The sequence below is a fragment of the Salmo salar genome, chromosome 04 (assembly GCF_965601325.2).
Source record: "Salmo salar chromosome 04, fSalSal1, whole genome shotgun sequence".
Taxonomy (NCBI): domain Eukaryota; kingdom Metazoa; phylum Chordata; class Actinopteri; order Salmoniformes; family Salmonidae; genus Salmo; species Salmo salar.
The window spans coordinates 50481782-50504677 of record NC_138294.1 but is presented as its reverse complement, the minus strand read 5'-3'; the positions used below and the strand labels follow the sequence as shown (position 1 = coordinate 50504677).

The window sequence follows — 22896 nt, the reverse complement described above, 5'->3', positions numbered from 1 at the left end:
TCTGCTCTTGCTCTGTAGACCTGTACTGCAGTCTGAGTGGAGCTGGCAAGACTTCAAGCGCCCAAATACTCAAAGAGAGGGAGAGAGAGAATTCACATCTCCTACACATCCTTTGCGTGATACAGGGGATGGCTTCCATGGATACGCAGGAATGACGTTGCCTCCTTTGATTCTGGGTATCGACGATGACATTAAGTGTTAGAATGTGATTGACAGAGACATAGCATACAGACAGACACAATTGAATAAGCACCAGGACGAAGATCTGTCCCATGTCATCAGGGCATCAGTGTCACCTCTTATTTGTTCAAAGATATGATACCATTTTCATCACAACGGCAATGGCAACCTAGTCAATAAACACACTTACTTAGTCAAGAAGAAGAGGAGAATAGACTGTGATAACATAAGGTCAGGAAGGTAAGAAGAGGACATTTCATTATAGGGGTCATATAAAGGGTCTGGATTGAAGGAGACAGTCTGACTGTTGGCCGGGGTAAAGTGTTTACCAGGGCCTGAGTGAGCTGAAGCAGTGCCTCTATTTCTGCCTCTTCCCCCTGGGCTTGCCTGGATGAGTACCCAGCCATGCTGTCTGGGAGTAAAATCATTCACAGGCTGTTTCACTCATACAGGCTGCTTCCCTCACAAAGGCTGCTTCACTCAGGCAAAACTGGGGAAAACTGGGGAAATCACTCACAAGGGACAGCACCATGCAGGAGTCTCACAGTGGGGAATTGCAATAAATACATATACAGTCTACAACGTCAATATGTTGTTGTGCAGTGTTTGGGGATTTAGCCGTACCATTACTGTTAGTGTTTTGGGATTTAGCCATACCATTACTGTAAGTGTTCCGGGATTTAGCCATACCATTACTGTAAGTGTTTCGGGATTTAGCCATACCATTACTGTAAGTATTTCGGGATTTAGCCATACGATTACTGTTAGTGTTTTGAGCAAACATCGCTACACTCAGAAATGTAGATTTCAAATTATATAAAAATAAAACTGACAGACTTGAGAACAAAGATTTTTTTCAACTGTGTGTTTGTGTGTGTGTCTGCTTCTTTGTTCTACGATAATTAATATAATGCATCCCTGGAACATTGTATTATCATGCGTATGAACATCCATGTTACTCTGGTTGAGCCCCAGGCTGGCTGTGTGGTAATTGGAGACACAGGACGGAGACTGATATTGACCTCTCACAACCCCGCTGACTCAATCCCAAGGGCAAATTCATCAGATCCAAGAGGCCAGTGTCACCGTAAGGCCATTCCTAACGCACCACCACACATGCCAGCTGTTTGTCCTTGAACACACACACACACACACAAGATCCCTAAAGAGGCCTGTTTTAAGGGAAGAGAGCCTCCTTTAAAACAGACCAATTCAGGTATCTGGAAGTATATGACTGGAGAAGTTAAAGCATCCAGTGCCTCCTGCTGGTATGCCAAGGCAGATGAGGAGGATGGAGTTCTGGGTGACATTCAGTCAAATTAGCTGCATTAGCCTTTTATCTGTCAATCGGTCTGTCCATATGGGCGAGAGAGAGGACAGGAGAGGAGCCATCAATGGAATGGAATGATGCTCATCAAAGACATCAGCACTGAAGTCAGTGACTGGTGAGGTGTCAGGGGAGTTTTCATCATCAACTTCGGATTTGCAGTCAATTAGCTGCTGTAATACAGTGGAAATGTGGCAGAGAGTATCTGTGCTCACTAACAAGCTGAAATGAGATGACATGCAACCTCATTTAGCATGCAATTGGGAGTGTTAACTGCCAGTGCTGATGATTCCGTGTGTTTATGTGTCAGATCTGGTTTCAAATGCATGTGTATTTGAGTATCTGGTGTTTAAAATACTTTTTTTCTGTGTATTTGAGCCCAAAACAAGTACTTTTATTGTAGTATTTGAATGGTTATTTGTAAAAAAATAAAAAGTCTACCCAATTGTATTTGAGAGTTTTTTTCGAATACTTATTTCAAATACTATTTTCAAATACCTGGGTTAAATGCATTGGAGTGTATATGAGTCAGTGTATTCAAATATAAACATTAAAACTACTATTATTTTCAAATAAAATACATCTGAATACGTGTGTGTGTGTGTGTGTGTGTGTGTGTGTGTGTGTGTGTGTGTGTGTGTGTGTGTGTGTGTGTGTGTGTGTGTGTGTGTGTGTGTGTGTGTGTGTGTGTGTGTGTGTGTGTGTGTGTGTGTGTGTGTGTGTGTGTGTGTGCACATAATGTGCAACAGACTGAAAAAGAGAGAGGTGTTTATTTTGTTGGCTATTTCCTATTACTGTACTGTATATGCATCAACATAAATTATGTTACTTCATCAATTCAACAGCATTTCACCACTTACCAAAAGCATCCAATAACTATTACACTAAACAAAGCATAGCTTTAGAGTAGTCTTCTCACAGCCGAGCCTACCTTCGGATAGACGAAAACAATTGTTCCTAGAATGCAGCGTCAGGCGGAACCTTTCTCAAGGCGCGGTCAACAGCGTCACGTTGCACTCCAAGCAGAAATATCTTGCCTGAATGTCTGGTGAGCACGTAAAGCTTTGTTTGATACAGTTTTATGGTTGTATATCGGCTCATGCAAACCTAGTAATAAAAAATATAATTTATTAACAGTAATCGTTCGTGTTGTCTAATTTTGCTCAGCGGATGTAGTCGAATTAGTAGCTAGCGAGAATGTTTCAGGCTTCCAAACAGCAAACAAAGGTTTTGTCCATAGTACTGCAGTGACCTATTTATGAGCGTGAATAACGACTCTGCCACTCAAGCTTACTATTGTGGCACAGTCCTTTGTAGAATATATGCTAGGCTACGCACCAAAAGGTTGATGGTTCGAGCCGCACTCCCTGCCTCTTTCATTACAGTATGTTGACAACATGAAATGTACATCTTCTAATCTAGGCCAATAAAACAACATAAAAATGACAAAACAAGGTTGGCTGCTGTTAGCCCAGTATTTCAGCTGCTGGATTCACCAAAACATGCATAGGCTGTAGTGATGGGTTACGCACAGTAATGGTTTGTCAGTAGATTGATTTGTGTTTTATTTACTGTGTCAACTCACCATAGCAGCTCAACCAAGACAGAATTTCGTTTCAATTCATTCAGAAAAAGTTACTCTTCAAACCAGTTGTGTTATGACCATCAAAGGACATGCTTTATTTACATTCGTGTTGTAAATAGCGGTGCTCTGACTCCATAATATAGGTGCAAATGAAGAATCAACTGCATTTCAACTCTGAATTTGTGTTGGGTTAATTTAAGATGCATTACAATGTGTTGCTTGTGTCACATTTTGGCGTTACCGTGGTCATCTACTCATCTCATTATGAATAGTAGGCTATCTTACATAAGTCTGCACATGTGATGATGCATGGAATGGTTTATTATATAGATGCATTTTGATGGTTAAAAATTCGCTTCCCCAAACTTGAAACTCTTATGTCTATCTGTCTTAGCTGGCATGCCTAGAAAAGCAAGCATTATCTAAATATATGGAATTAGACTCATTCCTTTCAATATTTTACCCAGATATTTGCAGAGATGCAGAGAAGCATATTTATTTATTTTGTCGCCAGTGTGTGTGTGTGTGTGTGTGTGTGTGTGTGTGTGTGTGTGTGTGTGTGTGTGTGTGTGTGTGTGGTGTGTGTGTGTGTGTGTGTGTGTGTGTGTGTGTGTGTGTGTGTGTGTGTCAGTCACCAGATCTCAACCCAATTGAACACTTATGGGAGATTCTGGAGCAGTTCCTGAGACAGCGGTTTCCACCACCATCAACAAAAAAACAAAATATGTAATTTATTGTGGAAGAATGGTGTCGCATCCCTCCTATAGAGTTCCAGACACTTGTCTAATCTGTTCCAAGGTGCATTGAAGCTGTTCTGGCTCGTGGTGGTCCAACGCCCTGTTAAGACACTTTATGTTGGTGTTTCCTTTATTTTGGCAGTTAACTGTATGTGGCAGTGATGCGCCTGCAGATAGCTTCTGGCTAACTTCTTTATGAGATGGGTTGTACAACCTGCATATCTTGACCAAATTAGATCTGAACATAGAGCTGGGGAGTAGAACACATGCAGCAGTAAGGAATTGTGTTGATCTAAGACACCATGCGTTCATGTTGTACTGATGCTGTTGTAGTTGATGTAAATGTTTTCTATGTGGTTCTGTTGTTGTTGAAAATGTCACTGCCCACTGTGTTTATTCGGTCAAACCTTCCTTTCCCTTTATCCGGCGTTTGCTCTGCTGCTGCTGTCCATGGTGCTGAAAGGGTTCTCCCTCTGCTGCACTGCGAGCGGAGTCTTATCTGCTGTTAGAAGCTACGGCTTGGGCAAACTAATCTAAGTAATCTACGAATTAGTGGTCCGGTGTCTTCTATTAAAACTTCAGATTGTAAAATGCACTCAAACATAGTGGAGTAGGCCTCTCTAACTTATTATTTCAAATTTGAAATGCTGCACGGCGTCTAGATTCAGTTGTATTGGCCATGTAGTCAGAGACTGTACAATAATCGCTCTTGCGTTTTTTCCTGTAGCCTCATGGCGTCGCTCCTCGCCAACTCTATGCTGTGGGTTTTAGAACACTCCCATTTCGTTTTGAGCTATATGAACAGGATTTATCCACACAGCCATTTCCTTGCGGAGCATAACACGGAGTACTGTAAGATAGACCATTGGCCCCTGGGGTTTCGTGTAGATACTGTGCTTATTTACATAATTTTTCATGTTTATGCCATTGGCATAAGTGAAGATGTCGGTATCTACTACGTCATGCGGATCTAAATGGCGTTTGCAATGTGCTATGCTTTTGCTTGCTATCATGCGGGCCTGTTTTGCGGACATTCGATATTCTGTTCCAGAGGAGACAAAGGCAAAACATGTAATCGGGAGCTTAAGTGGTGACCTTCGTTTGGATGTTAAGCGACTGAGGGTTCGGAAGGCCCGAGTTGATTACCACGGAGAGAAACGGTACTGTGGAGTAGACTTGGACTCCGGAGATCTCATTGTTCTCGAGAGAATCGACAGGGAGACGCTTTGTGAAACTACCTCACCCTGTATCTTGCATTTTGAGTTCATCCTGGAAAATCCTTTGGAGCTGCACAATATTGGGCTGGAAATACAGGACATAAATGACAACGCACCTCTTTTCCCCAAGGATTTAATCAAACTGGAAATAAGCGAATCTGCAACAACAGGCAGTAGATATAAAATAGCTTCTGCTCGAGATTTAGATGTAGGCATTAACTCCGTTCAAAGCTATGTGCTTGGTCAAAACGGTTATTTTGTTTTAGATGCAAAAATCAGCAAAGAAAGGTATGTTGAAATTGTATTGCAAAATAGTCTCGACCGAGAGAAGGAAGGCGAACATTCTCTAATGCTAACGGCAATTGACGGGGGGAATCCACGTCGGTCTGGTAGTGTTACAATAAATATTCTCATAATTGATGTAAATGATAACGGTCCAATATTTTCGCAAGCTGTGTATACGGTAACCGTTTTTGAAAATTCACCACAAGGCACCTCCCTGCTCAAGGTAAGCGCAACTGATAAAGATGAGGGTGCTAATGGTCACATTACATATTACATTAATCACGCGTCTGAAAACACAAAGCGTTTATTCAATATTGACCAAAACAGTGGGGAGATTACTGCGATTGGCGAGCTTGACCACGAAAAGGCCTCCTCTTATGAAGTGGAGATACAGGCGGAGGATGGCGGGGGGCAAGCCGGACACTGCAAAGTCCTCGTTGAAATATCTGACATAAATGACAATGCACCCACAATAACTGTGAAATCAGTCACCAATCCGATTCCAGAGAACATCCCAGCGGGCATTGAAATAGCTGTTATTAATGTAAAGGATCAGGACCATGGAGAGAACAGCAGAGTGAAGTGCAACATTGCGGAAAACCTACCTTTTAAACTCCAATCCTCAATTAAAAACTACTTTACCTTAGTAAGCAGCGCCCCTCTGGATCGAGAGCAAATCTCTGAATATGATGTCACCATAATAGCAACCGATGGAGGAACGCCGTCGTTGTCTTCAAGTGTTATTTTGAGTTTCCACATTTCTGATATAAATGACAACCCACCTGTGTTTGAAGAACAATCCTACAGTTCCTATGTGACTGAAAACAACAAGCCTGGCTCCTCTATGTGTTCTGTTACTGCCAGAGACCCAGACTGGAGACAGAACGGTACGGTGGTCTATTCTCTATTGCCCAGTGATGTCAACGGTGTTCCGGTGTCCTCATTTCTATCCATTAACGGAGACACGGGGGTGATCCATGCTGTGAGAGCATTTGACTATGAGCAGTTTAGGAGCTTCAAAGTCCACGTTGTAGCCAGAGACAATGGTTCTCCTCCACTCAGCAGTAACGTGACTGTGAGTGTCTTCATAACAGATGAGAATGATAACTCTCCACAGATATTATACCCTGCTCCAGCAGGGAACTCCTTGATGACTGAGATGGTCCCCAAAGCTGCTCTGGCGGGGTCCCTGGTTTCCAAGGTGATAGCTGTGGATGCTGACTCTGGACAGAACGCGTGGCTTTCATATCAGATCGTGAAATCGACTGATCCGGGACTTTTCACTATTGGTCTCCACAGTGGAGAGATCAGGGCACAGCGGGACATTTCTGAATCTGACAGTATGAAGCAGAACCTTGTTATATCAGTGAAAGATAATGGACAGCCCTCTCTCTCTACAACCTGTGATGTGTATTTACTCATATCAGACAACTTGGCTGAAGTTCCAGAACTGAAAGACATGACTTATGAGGATAGTTCCAAACTAACTTCCTATTTGATCATCGCACTGGTCTCTGTCTCCACCTTTTTCCTGACTTTCATTATTCTCATCCTGGCCGTGAGGTTCTGCCGCAGTAGAAAGCCTAGAATGTTGTTTGATGGAGCAGTCGCCATTCCCAGCGCGTATTTCCCTCCCAACTATGCAGAGGTGGATGGAGCTGGAACTCTGCGCAGTTCTTACAATTATGACGCATACCTGACAACGGGCTCACGCACCAGCGACTTCAAGTTTGCCAGATCTTACAATGACAGCACGCTGCCTGCTGACCAGACACTGGGGAAAGAAAGCAAAGATCAAGATTCGTTAGTGGACACCAAGGACTTGAACGAGGTAGGATTGTAAATATTTGTGCTAGTACTGTATGTTGTAATTTAATCTGAGCCCAAAAGCATGATTTCTTTCCTATATAATGTTAATTACATATCTTGCGTTCATTGTTTTTCATTAAGCAAACTGTTGATCGAAATTTTTACTCTGAACAGCCTTTCAATACCCTCGGTCTATAGTGTACAATTTCAGCATTCCGTTTGAAATTCTTCATAATTGTAGGTCTATTTCCCCCATTATGACTTTGTATCCCTGTTGTTTTCTGTTTGCAGCTTGTCTGTATTAACCATGACATCATAATGGGACTTCTTATAGGCTTAAGAGTATGATTATTAGATCAATTCAGCTTCCCATATTGTTACTTTGATTATGCATATTACACATTAGCCTACAGCATGGCTAGGCATACGATATCCTACTCTGGTAATGAAATCGTTCCTTTATTTAGTCAATGTTGATATGTAACACAGCGGGTCGCTGTTGGCTTACAAAAGCAAAAGTACTGATTGAAACCCACCCACTCCTGCCCTCAATCCGTCGTTATATTTTGTGTTTAAGGACTGCTTTCTCGCTTAAAGCCTTTCACGTTGGATACCCTTACCAAGGTAGAGGTCATATTTGCAGACGTTTTTGTATATATAGCCTATACTAAGAGGTTTGGGATCATTTGATTAATCTGAATGTATTATGGAATATAAAAGAGGTTCCATATTGAGGCGAGGGCGATGGTCCACCTTTGTCTTCCTGTTACTGACCGTCCATCAGTGTTTCGGGGATATTCGCTATTCCATTGCAGAAGAAATTAAACGAGGTTCTGTGGTTGGGAGCTTTTCTCAGGATTTGGGCATCGATGTGAAAACACTGTCGACCAGAAGACCAAGGATCGAATTCGAAGGTAGTACACGATACTGCGACATTAACCAGAAGACTGGAGATTTGATTGTGAACGAGCGGATGGACAGAGAGGAGCTGTGCGGACAAAAGCCGTCGTGTGCTTTGCATTTTGACTTCTTTTTGGAAAACCCTCTAGAGTTGCACCGTGTCACACTTGAAATCCAAGATGTTAACGACAACTTCCCAACATTTCCCAATGAAGTAATGAAATTAGAGATCAGAGAATCGGCCAATAAAGGAGAGCGATTTTCCATTGACGAGGCCCTCGACACAGATACGGGAGTCAATTCAGTTCAGGGTTATACTCTATCGGCAAATGAACATTTCACCTTGTCTGTTCACACAAGTGCTGAAACGGGTAAATATGCAGAGATCGTACTAGAGCATGAACTAGACCGAGAAAAGCAGGACGAACTATCACTTATTCTGACAGCTTATGATGGCGGAAAGCCACAGAAATCTGGCACTGTAGTTATACAGGTCCGGGTACTAGATGCTAATGATAATGTCCCTGTATTTACGCAGTCTATTTATAAGGTGAGTGTGCCTGAAAACGCTCCACCGGGTACTGCTGTGGTCACTGTCAGTGCGAGCGACGCAGATGAAGGGGCGAATGGAGAGGTTACATATGAATTTAGTCATATTTCTATCAAAACCAAAAATACTTTCTCTATTGATCCAAAAAGTGGAGAGATTAAAACAAAATCGATGATAGATTTTGAAGATACATCGTCCTTTGAGCTGCGAGTTAAAGCTAAAGATGGAGCAGGTCAGGCTGCTTCATGTAAAGTTATTGTTGACGTCGCTGATGTTAATGACAACGCCCCAGTCATACTTATTAAGTCATTCAAATCACCATTGCCAGAAAACTCACCAGCCGGTACAGAGGTTGCCTTAATTTATGTACAGGACAGAGATTCTGAGTCAAACAGCAAAGTAAGATGTTCTATTGAGCAGAACACATACTTCAAATTGTCCCCATCAATCAAAAAACACCTGTCCTTAATAACTGCTGTGGAATTGGATCGTGAGACACAGTCCGAATACAACATCACTCTTATTGCAACCGATGAAGGATATCCTCCACTGTCATCTTTTCAAACTATTACGTTAATTGTTTCTGATGTGAATGACAACCAACCTGTGTTTGAAGAACAATCCTACAGTTCCTATGTGACTGAAAACAACAAGCCTGGCTCCTCTATGTGTTCTGTTACTGCCAGAGACCCAGACTGGAGACAGAACGGCACGGTGGTCTATTCTCTATTGCCCAGTGATGTCAACGGTGTTCCGGTGTCCTCATTTCTATCCATTAACGGAGACACGGGGGTGATCCATGCTGTGAGAGCATTTGATTATGAGCAGTTTAGGAGCTTCAAAGTCCACGTTGTAGCCAGAGACAATGGTTCTCCTCCACTCAGCAGTAACGTGACAGTGAGAGTCTTCATAACAGATGAGAATGATAACTCTCCCCAGATATTATACCCTGCTCCAGCAGGGAACTCCTTGATGACTGAGATGGTCCCCAAAGCTGCTCTGGCGGGGTCCCTAGTTTCCAAGGTGATAGCTGTGGATGCTGACTCTGGACAGAACGCGTGGCTTTCATATCAGATCGTGAAATCGACTGATCCGGGACTTTTCACTATTGGTCTCCACAGTGGAGAGATCAGGGCACAGCGGGACATTTCTGAATCTGACAGTATGAAGCAGAACCTTGTTATATCAGTGAAAGATAACGGACAGCCCTCTCTCTCTACAACCTGTGATGTGTATTTACTCATATCAGACAACTTGGCTGAAATTCCAGAACTGAAAGACATGACTTATGAGGATAGTTCCAAACTTACTTCCTATTTGATCATAGCACTGGTCTCTGTCTCCACCTTTTTCCTGACTTTCATTATTCTCATCCTGGCCGTGAGGTTCTGCCGCAGTAGAAAGCCTAGAATGTTGTTTGATGGAGCAGTCGCCATTCCCAGCGCGTATTTCCCTCCCAACTATGCAGAGGTGGATGGAGCTGGAACTCTGCGCAGTTCTTACAATTATGACGCATACCTGACAACGGGCTCACGCACCAGTGACTTCAAGTTTGCCAGATCTTACAATGACAGCACGCTGCCTGCTGATCAGACACTAACAAGATGTCCAGATACATTACTAGAAGGGAGTATCATGTCGCTCAACACTGCAGGAGAAGCGAATGAGGTAAGCCTTCTCTCATCTGAGATACCACCGTTTGTACCTGAGTTGTTTCGTTGTGGGAGAATGGGTTATGTATGTGGAAAATACATTTTGGGCCTTAATGGCTTATGCCATCCTATAGAAACAGTAGGTCTATACTCGGTTTAGATGATAACAACTTAGTAGGCTAAAATGTGGCATTTATCCACTCATTGTTTTGTTTGATTGGTTGAGTTGCAAAGGTGCTCGCTGTTTCTTCTCTTCTCTGTGAGGAGTAATTCACTAGGGGTTTGATTTGATGGAAGCAGTTTGCTCCGTGTTTGTTTGGGCTGTGGTTTCCTATAATTAAAACAAGCAATGCAGTTTCGGTTGCTTTTAGCCGGTGATGTTTTCTTCACTGATTTTCTGATGGAGTTGACAATAAAGCTTGATGGAGATAGGAAAACATGGTTTAGACTACTTTTGAAAAGGAATGAGACATTGTATAATAAATGGACAGTTTTTACCTGGAAAGAGTTTTGAATGTGTTTCGAAACTTGATTATATATTGTTAGGGTGTGTGTTCAGCGTTGTGCATTAAAATCCCCATTGCCTACCGTTTTTTTTGTTGGTCGCCTACATTTCAGCACCAGACCAGTGGACAGCGTGGTGACATGTTTTAGTTTACTGAAGTCTAACGGTCAAAAACTCAAAGATAGAATGCGAAAGAATTAGCATTATTTTGATGACTAACGAAACATCGGTAGTGAAATCGACAGTTTTCATGACGATGGTTGAAATATTTTATTATCCAGTAAAAAAACATGTTGCAACTAGTCTACTAATGGCTTATTGTGTGAATATTAGGAATATTGTGTAGGTTTTTCCTAATAGCGTACCTCATCCATGTCTTCTCATTATCATGTTACGTCGAGTTGTAATACGGTCGTCTGCGTTTGGAGAATATGAATCATTCCAAGAAGGACACATGGAAAACAATATAGGCCTACGAGCATGCTGTTTATCTGATAGACTCATGATGTCGCTTTCCACCAGCTAAGTACAGTTAACTATATACCTCCACCTACTACGGGGGAGTAGGCTACATACAGAGTGTCAAAATACCATTTCTCACTGAAAAGCGGTTAGACATTGTAATCTTTCTTCCGTTTGTCTATTGATTGTGGACAATTGGCCTTAATTGCTATTAGACATTGAAGATGGGCTACAAAGGCTTTACGGTTTTTGAATTTGCTTTTCGTCTGTCTTTTTGCCTTTTCTTCATGCACATCAGCAAAGGAGACGTGAGCTTTTCTATACCAGAGCAGGTGAAACGCGGATCTGTAATCGGCAAAAATACTCAAGGTTCTGATGTTGGATGTTAGGCAATTGGGTGTTATTTTTTGGGTTTAAATTACACTTCGTTTTTCACAGTTAGAAATACACATTCAAACATAAGAACCTATAGACTACATCGGTTTCCTATTTAAATTCAGTTCTGTGATGGCTTATTTTTTTTCGCTGTTCTTAGTAGACAGGTGTATCGCTGTTATCGCTACAACCAATTCTCAAAATCTATCGATTTGTCTTTTTACATCATCATGTAGGTTCAGATTTTCTTTTTTCGATATTAGAATCATGTAGGTAGAAGCTTGCTCATTGTTTGTCTATGGCATCCTGATTCATATGTTTAACAGGCACTGCAACTGTTATTCGTCTTTATGGAAGTCTGGTTGTTGTACTCGCCCAAAGTAATTCTGACATGCAGTAGGCTAAGTGTATTTTCTTACCCAGTTTTAGAGTAACTGAATGGAGGATAATGTTGAGTTTTTAAATGGAATCCGTTTAAAAATAAGAACTTGACATGGCCATATAGATACGCTATTATTCATTTTTCTAATTTCTCATTTCACAATAAATATATTGGAGTAGATTGAGATTTAAGTCTATTGCGTTTTAGCGTTCTGAAACATCCCCATTGATAATTCAGCAACTCTTGATGTCAGCTACGTTTCAGCACCAGGAATGTGGACAGCGACAACACTTTTTTCCTTCACTTTAAAGTCAGTTTAAATCCTGCCAAAGTCAAATGTGGACGGGAACAACAGCACATTTTGGTTTGTTGAGTGAGGACACATTGATAGCTAGTGGAATCCGTGCATTGCATTGGCTTAAAGGAGAAAGTTGCGACTAACTCGATGTTTTTACCTTACGGGACTGTTCTTATTCAAGAAAAGGAGTTCATACATCATACAAGCATTACTTTAAACGTATTTCTGTATTACTATTTATTATTTAACTGAAGTCATAGGCTACATCATCTTTGTAGGAATATATAATTATAAGATAGAATACTTCAGATTCACATTGTGTGTTGTTTCTTTAATGACTGAGGATGTCGCTGTTCACCAGCTAAGAAAAGGTAGGCAGCCTACACTTCTCAACCCGCTAATATATTACTCAAAGGGCGGAAACAGCCTATCGCGCCATTATCACTGAGGAGCAGTCGGCCAAAGGACCTAATTTCTTCAGTTTGGTCATTTGTCTTAGCCAATATTTGTAGTAGCCTACATTGCATAATAATTGTTTTCACCTTGTAATTGGAATATTTTCGTTTGTACATCGAAAATGGGCTACATTGGATTTACAGATTCAGCTTTTGTCCTCCATCTGGCTTGTGTTCTATGCCTAATACGCATCAGCAATGGCGACATGACCTATTCCGTTCCAGAGGAGATGAAACGCGGATCTGTGGTCGGAAATATAGCCAAGGATCTTGGGTTGGATCCTAAGAGACTGTCGGCTCGAAAAGCTCGTTTAGAAGAGGATGGAACTAAACACTTCTGTGACATTAACCTGAATTCGGGAGATCTTGTTGTCGCTGAAAGAATTGATAGGGAGCAGCTTTGCGGTCCGAGGATTTCATGCGGGCTAAAATATGAAATGGTTCTTGAAAGTCCTTTAGAATTGCATCGCATATCTCTTCAGATTCAGGATGTGAACGATAATTCACCACAGTTTGCAGATGATGTTATCAAATTGGAAATAAGGGAATCAGCTGATAAAGGTGAACGTTTCCCCATTAATGAAGCCCACGATGCAGATATAGGTCAGAATGCAGTTCAAAGCTACTCTTTGCAAAGGAATGACCATTTTGTCTTGAATGTTCATACTAATCGAGATGGAGGTAAATACGGTGAGTTAGTGTTAGAGAAAGAGCTGGACCGAGAACAAAAGCAGGAGGTGACGTTGTTACTTACTGCTGTTGATGGTGGGACTCCACAGAGATCTGGTACTGTAGTTATACACGTCACTGTGTTGGATGCTAACGACAATATTCCAGTATTTAGCCAGGACGTGTATAAGGTCAGATTACCTGAAAATTCTCCGTTAGGTACCATTATAGCTACAGTCCGCGCAACTGATGCAGATGAGGGAGCAAATGGTGATGTCATATATGATCTAGGTCGAGTTTCTGAAGAGTTGAAGAATTTGTTTCGCCTCGATAGTAAAACTGGGGTTATAAATCTGGCTGGACCGATAGATTATGAGGAGCAGCCCATTTATGAGCTGCGCGTCCTCGCCAAGGATGGTGCAGGTTTGGTGTCATACACAAAAGTACTGATAGATATTACTGACGTAAACGACAACGCACCAGTGATATTAATAAAAACTCTGACCAGTCCAATTCCAGAGAATGTGTTACCTGGCACAGAGGTGGGCATCATTAATGTACAGGATAAAGACTCGGAGGGAAATAGACAGGTCCGCTGCTCCATTCAACAAAATGTTCCGTTCAAATTAAATCCCTCAATCAAAAACTACTATTCTCTGGTAACAACTAGTGAACTAGACCGTGAGATAATATCAGATTACAACATAACTATCACTGCCACTGACGACGGGTCTCCACCTTTATCCTCCTCAAAGACTATTCATTTATCTGTATCAGACGTGAATGACAATCCTCCTGTGTTTGAAGAACAATCCTACAGTTCCTATGTGACTGAAAACAACAAGCCTGGCTCCTCTATGTGTTCTGTTACTGCCAGAGACCCAGACTGGAGACAGAACGGTACGGTGGTCTATTCTCTATTGCCCAGTGATGTCAACGGTGTTCCGGTGTCCTCATTTCTATCCATTAACGGAGACACGGGGGTGATCCATGCTGTGAGACCATTTGATTATGAGCAGTTTAGGAGCTTCAAAGTCCACGTTGTAGCCAGAGACAATGGTTCTCCTCCACTCAGCAGTAACGTGACAGTGAGTGTCTTCATAACAGATGAGAATGATAACTCTCCCCAGATATTATACCCTGCGCCAGCAGGGAACTCCTTGATGACTGAGATGGTCCCCAAAGCTGCTCTGGCGGGGTCCCTGGTTTCCAAGGTGATAGCTGTGGATGCTGACTCTGGACAGAACGCGTGGCTTTCATATCAGATGGTGAAATCGACTGATCCGGGACTTTTCACTATTGGTCTCCACAGTGGAGAGATCAGGGCACAGCGGGACATTTCTGAATCTGACAGTATGAAGCAGAACCTTGTTATATCAGTGAAAGATAACGGACAGCCCTCTCTCTCTACAACCTGTGATGTATATTTACTCATATCAGACAACTTGGCTGAAGTTCCTGAACTGAAAGACATGACTTATGAGGATAGTTCCAAACTAACTTCCTATTTGATCATCGCACTGGTCTCTGTCTCCACCTTTTTCCTGACTTTCATTATTCTCATCCTGGCCGTGAGGTTCTGCCGCAGTAGAAAGCCTAGAATGTTGTTTGATGGAGCAGTCGCCATTCCCAGCGCGTATTTCCCTCCCAACTATGCAGAGGTGGATGGAGCTGGAACTCTGCGCAGTTCTTACAATTATGACGCATACCTGACAACGGGCTCACGCACCAGTGACTTCAAGTTTGCCAGATCTTACAACGACAGCACGCTGCCTGCTGACCAGACACTGAGGAAGAACCCAAATGAACCTTTCGGAGAAAACATTATCACGTTCAACACCTTGGGGGAGTGCGAGGTGAGATTTCATAGCTTTGACATTGTGATAAACGAAAATGCTTTATTTGTTTATTTAGCCGTTTTGCATAGTCAATCATATGAAACTATAGGTAGCTTACTTTATTGTGTGTTAGGCTAATATTATTACAACAGTGTTGTCTGCTGTACTCTTTCAGTCATTTGATTCAGTCCCATTTTGCATCACTGATAATCTCTGAGGATGTATTTATTTCCCCTCTTGATCCCATTTTAATGTGATTTAGTTAAATACGTAGGCCGTTTCAGCACCACTTAAAAAACTGCAATAGGTAAAGACGTGGGTTATGTTTGAAAGAAACGCCGGATTTTTTAATTACTTTTTTCCCCTTCGAAAACTGTAATGGGTAGAGACGTGAAATATGTTTGAAAGAAATGCCTGATTTTAAAAGGACCTTTTTCCAGTGATTATATTTGGACTTAATTTATTGGCATGATCTTTTGAAGACTACATGGACAGACTACTTTGCCCATTGATCATTCGGTTGAGATGTTGACACAAGGGGATTCGTGTTTTTACAATCCTGCATTTTGAAATAGTCTACCTCTGTTGATATGAGGGGTCCCATTATGTATCTTTAAAAACAATTAAACCCGGCATGTTTTTCTATGCGTAGCAAACTCTCCTCTATACAATTGGCGAGAGACTTGCACACTATTTTCTGCAGTTTTATTCAACTACACGGAGTGTCGCTATTGACCAGCAGTAGCTTTGAAATGAATCTCTCCACCCATTCTTGAAATGTCCAGGGAGTGAGGGGACATCATTATTGCAGTGTAAAAGTCTCCTGCTTAACATTTTAACGTGGTGCATTTTGATCTGCTGGTTGTAAACGTTTCTTCGGTTGGATAGCACTGATTTTGACACACTAATCGGCCTATTTGGAATGAGTTGTGTTATCTGAAAATGGAATACAAGGGATTCTCGTTCTCTGCCTCATTGCTCGGCCTGGCTTTGTTTCTTTTCCTGCTGCACACCAGCTATGGAGACGTGACCTATTCTGTTCCGGAGGAGATGAAACGCGGATCTGTGATCGGAAATATAGCCAAGGATCTGGGGCTGGATGCAAAACGACTTATGTATCGGAAAGCTCGTTTAGATGTTCAAGGTAGCAGCAAGCGCTATTGTGAAATCAATCTGAATACTGGGGATATGGTCATCGCTGAAATAATAGACAGGGAGCAGCTTTGCGGTAGGAGGATTTCATGCACCTTAAAATTCGAGATGGTTCTGGAAAATCCTTTAGAATTACATAACATAATCTTACAGGTACAAGATATTAATGACAATAGCCCACTATTTGGGGAAGATAGCGTTACGTTTGATATCAGGGAGTCAGCAGTCAAAGGCGCTCGATTTTCGGTGAATCCGGCTCACGATGCAGATATAGGACTGAACGCTGTTCAAAGCTACACACTACAAAGGAACGACCATTTTAGCCTGGCTGTTCATACCAACCCAGGTTCTGAAAAGTATGGTGAGCTAGTGTTAGACACAGAGTTAGACCGAGAACAACAACAGGAGGTATCATTACTACTGACTGCGGTTGATGGTGGGACCCCACAGAGATCTGGAACTGTAGTTATACACGTCACTGTGCTGGATGCTAACGATAATAAACCAGTGTTTAGCCAGAATGTCTATAAGGTCAGTGTACCTGAAAATGCTCCATCAGGTTCATTAGTTGTTACTGTGACGGCAACAGATGCAGACGAGGGGGCAAATGGACAGGTGACGTACGGATTTGGCCCAATCTCAGAAGAATTAAATCAATTATTTTCTCTTGACCCTAAAACGGGAGACATCAGGATAGCAGGACAGATGGATTTTGAAGAAGAATCAATTCATGAATTGCGTATCAAAGCCAAAGATGGCTCGGGATTGACTTCCTTTGCCAAAATATTCATAGAAATTACAGATGTTAATGACAATGCCCCAGTGATATCTCTTAAATCCTTGACCAATCCCATCCCAGAGAACTTGTTACCTGGCAGAGAAGTGGGCATCATTAATGTACAGGATAAAGACTCGGAGGGAAATAGACAGGTCCGCTGCTCCATTCAACAAAATGTTCCTTTCAAATTAAACCCTTCAATCAAAAACTACTATTCTCTGGTAACAACTAGTGAACTAGACCGTGAGATAATATCAGATTATAACATAACTATCACTGCCACTGACGAGGGGTCTCCACCTTTATCCTCCTCAAAGACTATTCATTTATCTGTATCAGACGTGAATGACAACCCTCCTGTGTTTGAAGAACAATCCTACAGTTCCTATGTGACTGAAAACAACAAGCCTGGCTCCTCTATGTGTTCTGTTACTGCCAGAGACCCAGACTGGAGACAGAACGGTACGGTGGTCTATTCTCTATTGCCCAGTGATGTCAACGGTGTTCCGGTGTCCTCATTTCTATCCATTAACGGAGACACGGGGGTGATCCATGCTGTGAGAACATTTGATTATGAGCAGTTTAGGAGCTTCAAAGTCCACGTTGTAGCCAGAGACAATGGTTCTCCTCCACTCAGCAGTAACGTGACAGTGAGAGTCTTCATAACAGATGAGAATGATAACTCTCCCCAGATATTATACCCTGCGCCAGCAGGGAACTCCTTGATGACTGAGATGGTCCCCAAAGCTGCTCTGGCGGGGTCCCTGGTTTCCAAGGTGATAGCTGTGGATGCTGACTCTGGACAGAACGCGTGGCTTTCATATCAGATCGTGAAATCGACTGATCCGGGACTTTTCACTATTGGTCTCCACAGTGGAGAGATCAGGGCACAGCGGGACATTTCTGAATCTGACAGTATGAAGCAGAACCTTGTTATATCAGTGAAAGATAACGGACAGCCCTCTCTCTCTACAACCTGTGATGTATATTTACTCATATCAGACAACTTGGCTGAAGTTCCTGAACTGAAAGACATGACTTATGAGGATAGTTCCAAACTAACTTCCTATTTGATCATCGCACTGGTCTCTGTCTCCACCTTTTTCCTGACTTTCATTATTCTCATCCTGGCCGTGAGGTTCTGCCGCAGTAGAAAGCCTAGAATGATGTTTGATGGAGCAACTATGCAGAGGTGGATGGAGCTGGAACTCTGCGCAGTTCTTACAATTATGACGCATACCTGACAACGGGCTCACGCACCAGTGACTTCAAGTTTGCCAGATCTTACAATGACAGCACGCTGCCTGCTGATCAGACACTAACAAGATGTCCAGATACATTACTAGAAGGAAGTTCCATCACCCTCAACACTGCAGGGGAGTCTATTGAGGTAAGACAGAACTAAGAGGAGATATCCCTTTTCTTTGTGTGCGAATGCATCCGATGTTATGATATCAGAATATCTTTCCTAGTGTGTTAGTGGTCTTTTCCTTAAATTCTTCTTTATCCTCCTGATTATGAAGGGTTATGTAACGACATCAATATTCACTTTTTAATTCCTTTTCACAAGGGATATTCTTTAAATTTCGTTGTTGGTTTGTATACAATTAGGGATGCTTTCCCAATCATGGAGTGTGTGTTTTCATTTTCCTTCCTGTAGTATCCTCATTGCCTACCACATTTTTCTTCAAGTACATTGGCTACATTTCCAAATTTCAGCACCTGCTTAGTGGACAGCGACGTTACAATCACTTTACCGTAGAGTATAGTGGAAATATAATTGCTGGGTTTGATCAGTAATATGGATTATGCGTCGTTGGATTTTATGTGGACCGTTTATTTAACGTAACGATGTGTTGTTGTTGTTATTACTCGGCATCCATGAATAATCAGACAGTGGCAACAGGATGGAAATATTGAATTTACTTTTCCTATCTTCTAATATATGCTTGCAAAAGGAGTTGATTGCGCACAACTATTGGTTTTCCTGTCATCTCTTGCTAAACTATATGAAACGTTCTTCCTACTTTTCACAACACAAGGATGGGGGGAAATATTGACCAAGATGATAAATGACTAGAACTGTTTGTATTGTGATTGCTGTTTTCTGTAAGAACTCAGGATGTCGCTGTTTACCATAAGTAGAATTACAGGCTCTACTCCACCCACCATTGGATTATTCAAAAGAGTAATGGACTATATTGCATCACTTTCACCGAGGAGCAGTCGGACAACATTCGTTTTGCTATTCCTTTTGAGAGGCTAATATTGTACTCTTACGTTGCAGTATCATTTCGACTAGTATTTAACTCTTATGTTGACACTTGGTTTTGATCATCCAGAATGGGGTACACAGGATCTTCGGTTTTTACCTCTTTGTTCCGCCTGGCTTTTTGTCATTGCCTGATGCGCATCAGCAATGGAGACTTGAGCTATTCAATTCCAGAGGAGATGAAACGCGGATCTGTGATCGGAAATCTAGTTAAGGATCTGGGGCTGGATGCTAAGAGACTTTCAGGTCGTAAAGCTCGTTTGGATATGGATGGCAGTCGTCAACCTTACTGTGACATTAATGTGAATACTGGAGAATTAATTGTGGCTGAAACAATAGACAGGGAGGAGCTGTGTGGACCGAAGGTTTCTTGTTCTTTAAAATACGAGCTTGTGCTAGAGAAACCTCTGGAATTACATCGCATAACTGTACAAATACAAGATATAAACGACAATTCACCACGGTTTCCCAATGCACGTATTGATCTAGAAATTCAGGAATCTGCTGACAAAGGCGCACGATATCCCTTGGATGAACCTCATGACTCTGACATAGGATTAAATGCTATACAAAGCTATTCACTGGAGAGGAATGCCTATTTTATTTTGGACGTTCAAACGAGCTCAGACGGAGGAAAATATGGCGAGTTGGTATTAGAAAAAGAATTAGATCGAGAACAACAGCAAGAGGTGACGTTGTTACTTACTGCGGTTGATGGTGGGACTCCACAGAGATCTGGTACTGTAGTTATACACGTCACTGTGTTGGATGCTAACGATAATAAACCAGTGTTTAGCCAGACAGTGTACAAAGTACGTTTGCCTGAAAATTCTCCAACAGGGACTGTTGTAGTTGCAGTTAGTGCTAGTGATGAAGACGAAGGAGCAAATGGAGAAGTATCATATGAGTTCAATCGTATTTCCGATAAAGCAGCTAAACTGTTTTCCATCGACAAAAAGACTGGCGAGATTAAAGTGCAGGGTCCCATAGATTATGAAGAAAATACAGAATACGAAGTGCGTGTCCAGGCTAAAGATGGGTCTGGCTTAGCTGGCAATGCAAAAGTAATGATAGAAATCACAGACCTAAATGACAACGCACCGGTGATATTGATCAAATCCTTTAACAATCCCATCCCTGAGAACGTGTTACCTGGTACAGAGGTGGGCATCATAAATGTACAAGATGAAGATTCAGAGGGAAATAGACAGGTCCGCTGCTCCATTCAACAAAATGTCCCTTTCAAACTTAACCCTTCAATCAAAAACTACTATTCTCTGGTAACAACTAGTGAACTGGACCGTGAGATAATATCAGATTATAACATAACTATCACTGCCACTGACGAGGGGTCTCCACCTTTATCCTCCACAAATACTATTCATTTATCTGTATCAGACGTGAACGACAATCCTCCTGTGTTTGAAGAACAATCCTACAGTTCCTATGTGACTGAAAACAACAAGCCTGGCTCCTCTATGTGTTCTGTTACTGCCAGAGACCCAGACTGGAGACAGAACGGTACGGTGGTCTATTCTCTATTGCCCAGTGGTGTCAACGGTGTTCCGGTGTCCTCATTTCTATCCATTAACGGAGACACGGGGGTGATCCATGCTGTGAGAGCATTTGATTATGAGCAGTTTAGGAGCTTCAAAGTCCACGTTGTAGCCAGAGACAATGGTTCTCCTCCACTCAGCAGTAACGTGACAGTGAGAGTCTTCATAACAGATGAGAATGATAACTCTCCCCAGATATTATACCCTGCTCCAGCAGGGAACTCCTTGATGACTGAGATGGTCCCCAAAGCTGCTCTGGCGGGGTCCCTGGTTTCCAAGGTGATAGCTGTGGATGCTGACTCTGGACAGAACGCGTGGCTTTCATATCAGATCGTGAAATCGACTGATCCGGGACTTTTCACTATTGGTCTCCACAGTGGAGAGATCAGGGCACAGCGGGACATTTCTGAATCTGACAGTATGAAGCAGAACCTTGTTATATCAGTGAAAGATAACGGACAGCCCTCTCTCTCTGCAACCTGTGATGTGTATTTACTCATATCAGACAACTTGGCTGAAGTTCCAGAACTGAAAGACATGACTTATGAGGATAGTTCCAAACTAACTTCCTATTTGATCATAGCACTGGTCTCTGTCTCCACCTTTTTCCTGACTTTCATTATTCTCATCCTGGCCGTGAGGTTCTGCCGCAGTAGAAAGCCTAGAATGTTGTTTGATGGAGCAGTCGCCATTCCCAGCGCGTATTTCCCTCCCAACTATGCAGAGGTGGATGGAGCTGGAACTCTGCGCAGTTCTTACAATTATGACGCATACCTGACAACGGGCTCACGCACCAGTGACTTCAAGTTTGCCAGATCTTACAATGACAGCACGCTGCCTGCTGATCAGACACTAACAAGATGTCCAGATACATTACTAGAAGGGAGTATCATGTCGCTCAACACTGCAGGAGAAGCGAATGAGGTAAGCCTTCTCTCATCTGAGATACCACCGTTTGTACCTGAGTTGTTTCGTTGTGGGAGAATGGGTTATGTATGTGGAAAATACATTTTGGGCCTTAATGGCTTATGCCATCCTATAGAAACAGTAGGTCTATACTCGGTTTAGATGATAACAACTTAGTAGGCTAAAATGTGGCATTTATCCACTCATTGTTTTGTTTGATTGGTTGAGTTGCAAAGGTGCTCGCTGTTTCTTCTCTTCTCTGTGAGGAGTAATTCACTAGGGGTTTGATTTGATGGAAGCAGTTTGCTCCGTGTTTGTTTGGGCTGTGGTTTCCTATAATTAAAACAATGCAGTTTCGGTTGCTTTTAGCCGGTGATGTTTTCTTCACTGATTTTCTGATGGAGTTGACAATAAAGCTTGATGGAGATAGGAATACATGGTTTAGACTACTTTTGAAAAGGAATGAGACATTGTATAATAAATGGACAGTTTTTACCTGGAAAGAGTTTTGAATGTCTTTTGAAACTTTTTGATTGATTGATTGATTTATGATTATATATTGTTAGGGTGTGTGTTCAGCGTTGTGCATTAAAATCCCCATTGCCTACCGTTTTTTTTGTTGGTCGCCTACATTTCAGCACCAGACCAGTGGACAGCGTGGTGACATGTTTTAGTTTACTGAAGTCTAACGGTCAAAAACTCAAAGATAGAATTCGAAAGAAATACCATTATTTTAATGACTAACGAAACATCGGTAGTGAAATCGACAGTTTTCATGACGATGGTTGAAATATTTTATTATCCAGTAAAAAAACATGTTGCAACTAGTCTACTAATGGCTTATTGTGTGAATATTAGGAATATTGTGTAGGTTTTTCCTAATAGCGTACCTCATCCATGTCTTCTCATGATCATGTTACGTCGAGTTTTAATACGGTCGTCTGCGTTTGGAGAATATGATACATTCCAAGAAGGACACATGAAAACAATATAGGCCTACGAGCAT

The 22896-nt window shown here is 42.0% G+C and overlaps 4 protein-coding genes and 1 pseudogene across 5 annotated transcripts in view; all 5 read left to right on the top strand.

The window, feature by feature from the left end:
* The first annotated feature begins 4665 nt into the window (after positions 1-4665).
* LOC106603249 (protocadherin gamma-C5) overlaps positions 4666-22896 on the top strand; it is a 167210-nt gene continuing 148979 nt past the window's right edge. For both annotated transcript variants that reach the window (XM_014196645.3, XM_045716987.2), the window contains exon 1: positions 4666-7162. In XM_014196645.3, coding sequence (XP_014052120.3) covers positions 4772-7162 — 2391 coding nt within the window. In that variant the 5' untranslated portion in view covers positions 4666-4771. The remainder of the gene's footprint in view (positions 7163-22896) is intronic.
* On the top strand, positions 7723-10526 carry LOC123742458 (protocadherin beta-16-like). The gene has a single exon (XM_045717001.2). The coding sequence runs from the start codon at positions 7847-7849 to the stop codon at positions 10400-10402; it is 2556 nt and encodes an 851-aa protein (XP_045572957.2). The 5' UTR covers positions 7723-7846; the 3' UTR covers positions 10403-10526.
* Positions 12704-15379, top strand: LOC106598150 (protocadherin beta-16). The gene has a single exon (XM_014189217.3). It carries the CDS (start codon positions 12842-12844, stop codon positions 15362-15364), a length of 2523 nt encoding a protein of 840 aa, XP_014044692.2. The 5' UTR covers positions 12704-12841; the 3' UTR covers positions 15365-15379.
* LOC123742462 (protocadherin gamma-A11-like) lies at positions 15989-18576 on the top strand (annotated as a pseudogene).
* On the top strand, positions 19032-22308 carry LOC123742459 (protocadherin beta-15). The gene has a single exon (XM_045717002.2). The coding sequence runs from the start codon at positions 19500-19502 to the stop codon at positions 22050-22052; it is 2553 nt and encodes an 850-aa protein (XP_045572958.2). The 5' UTR covers positions 19032-19499; the 3' UTR covers positions 22053-22308.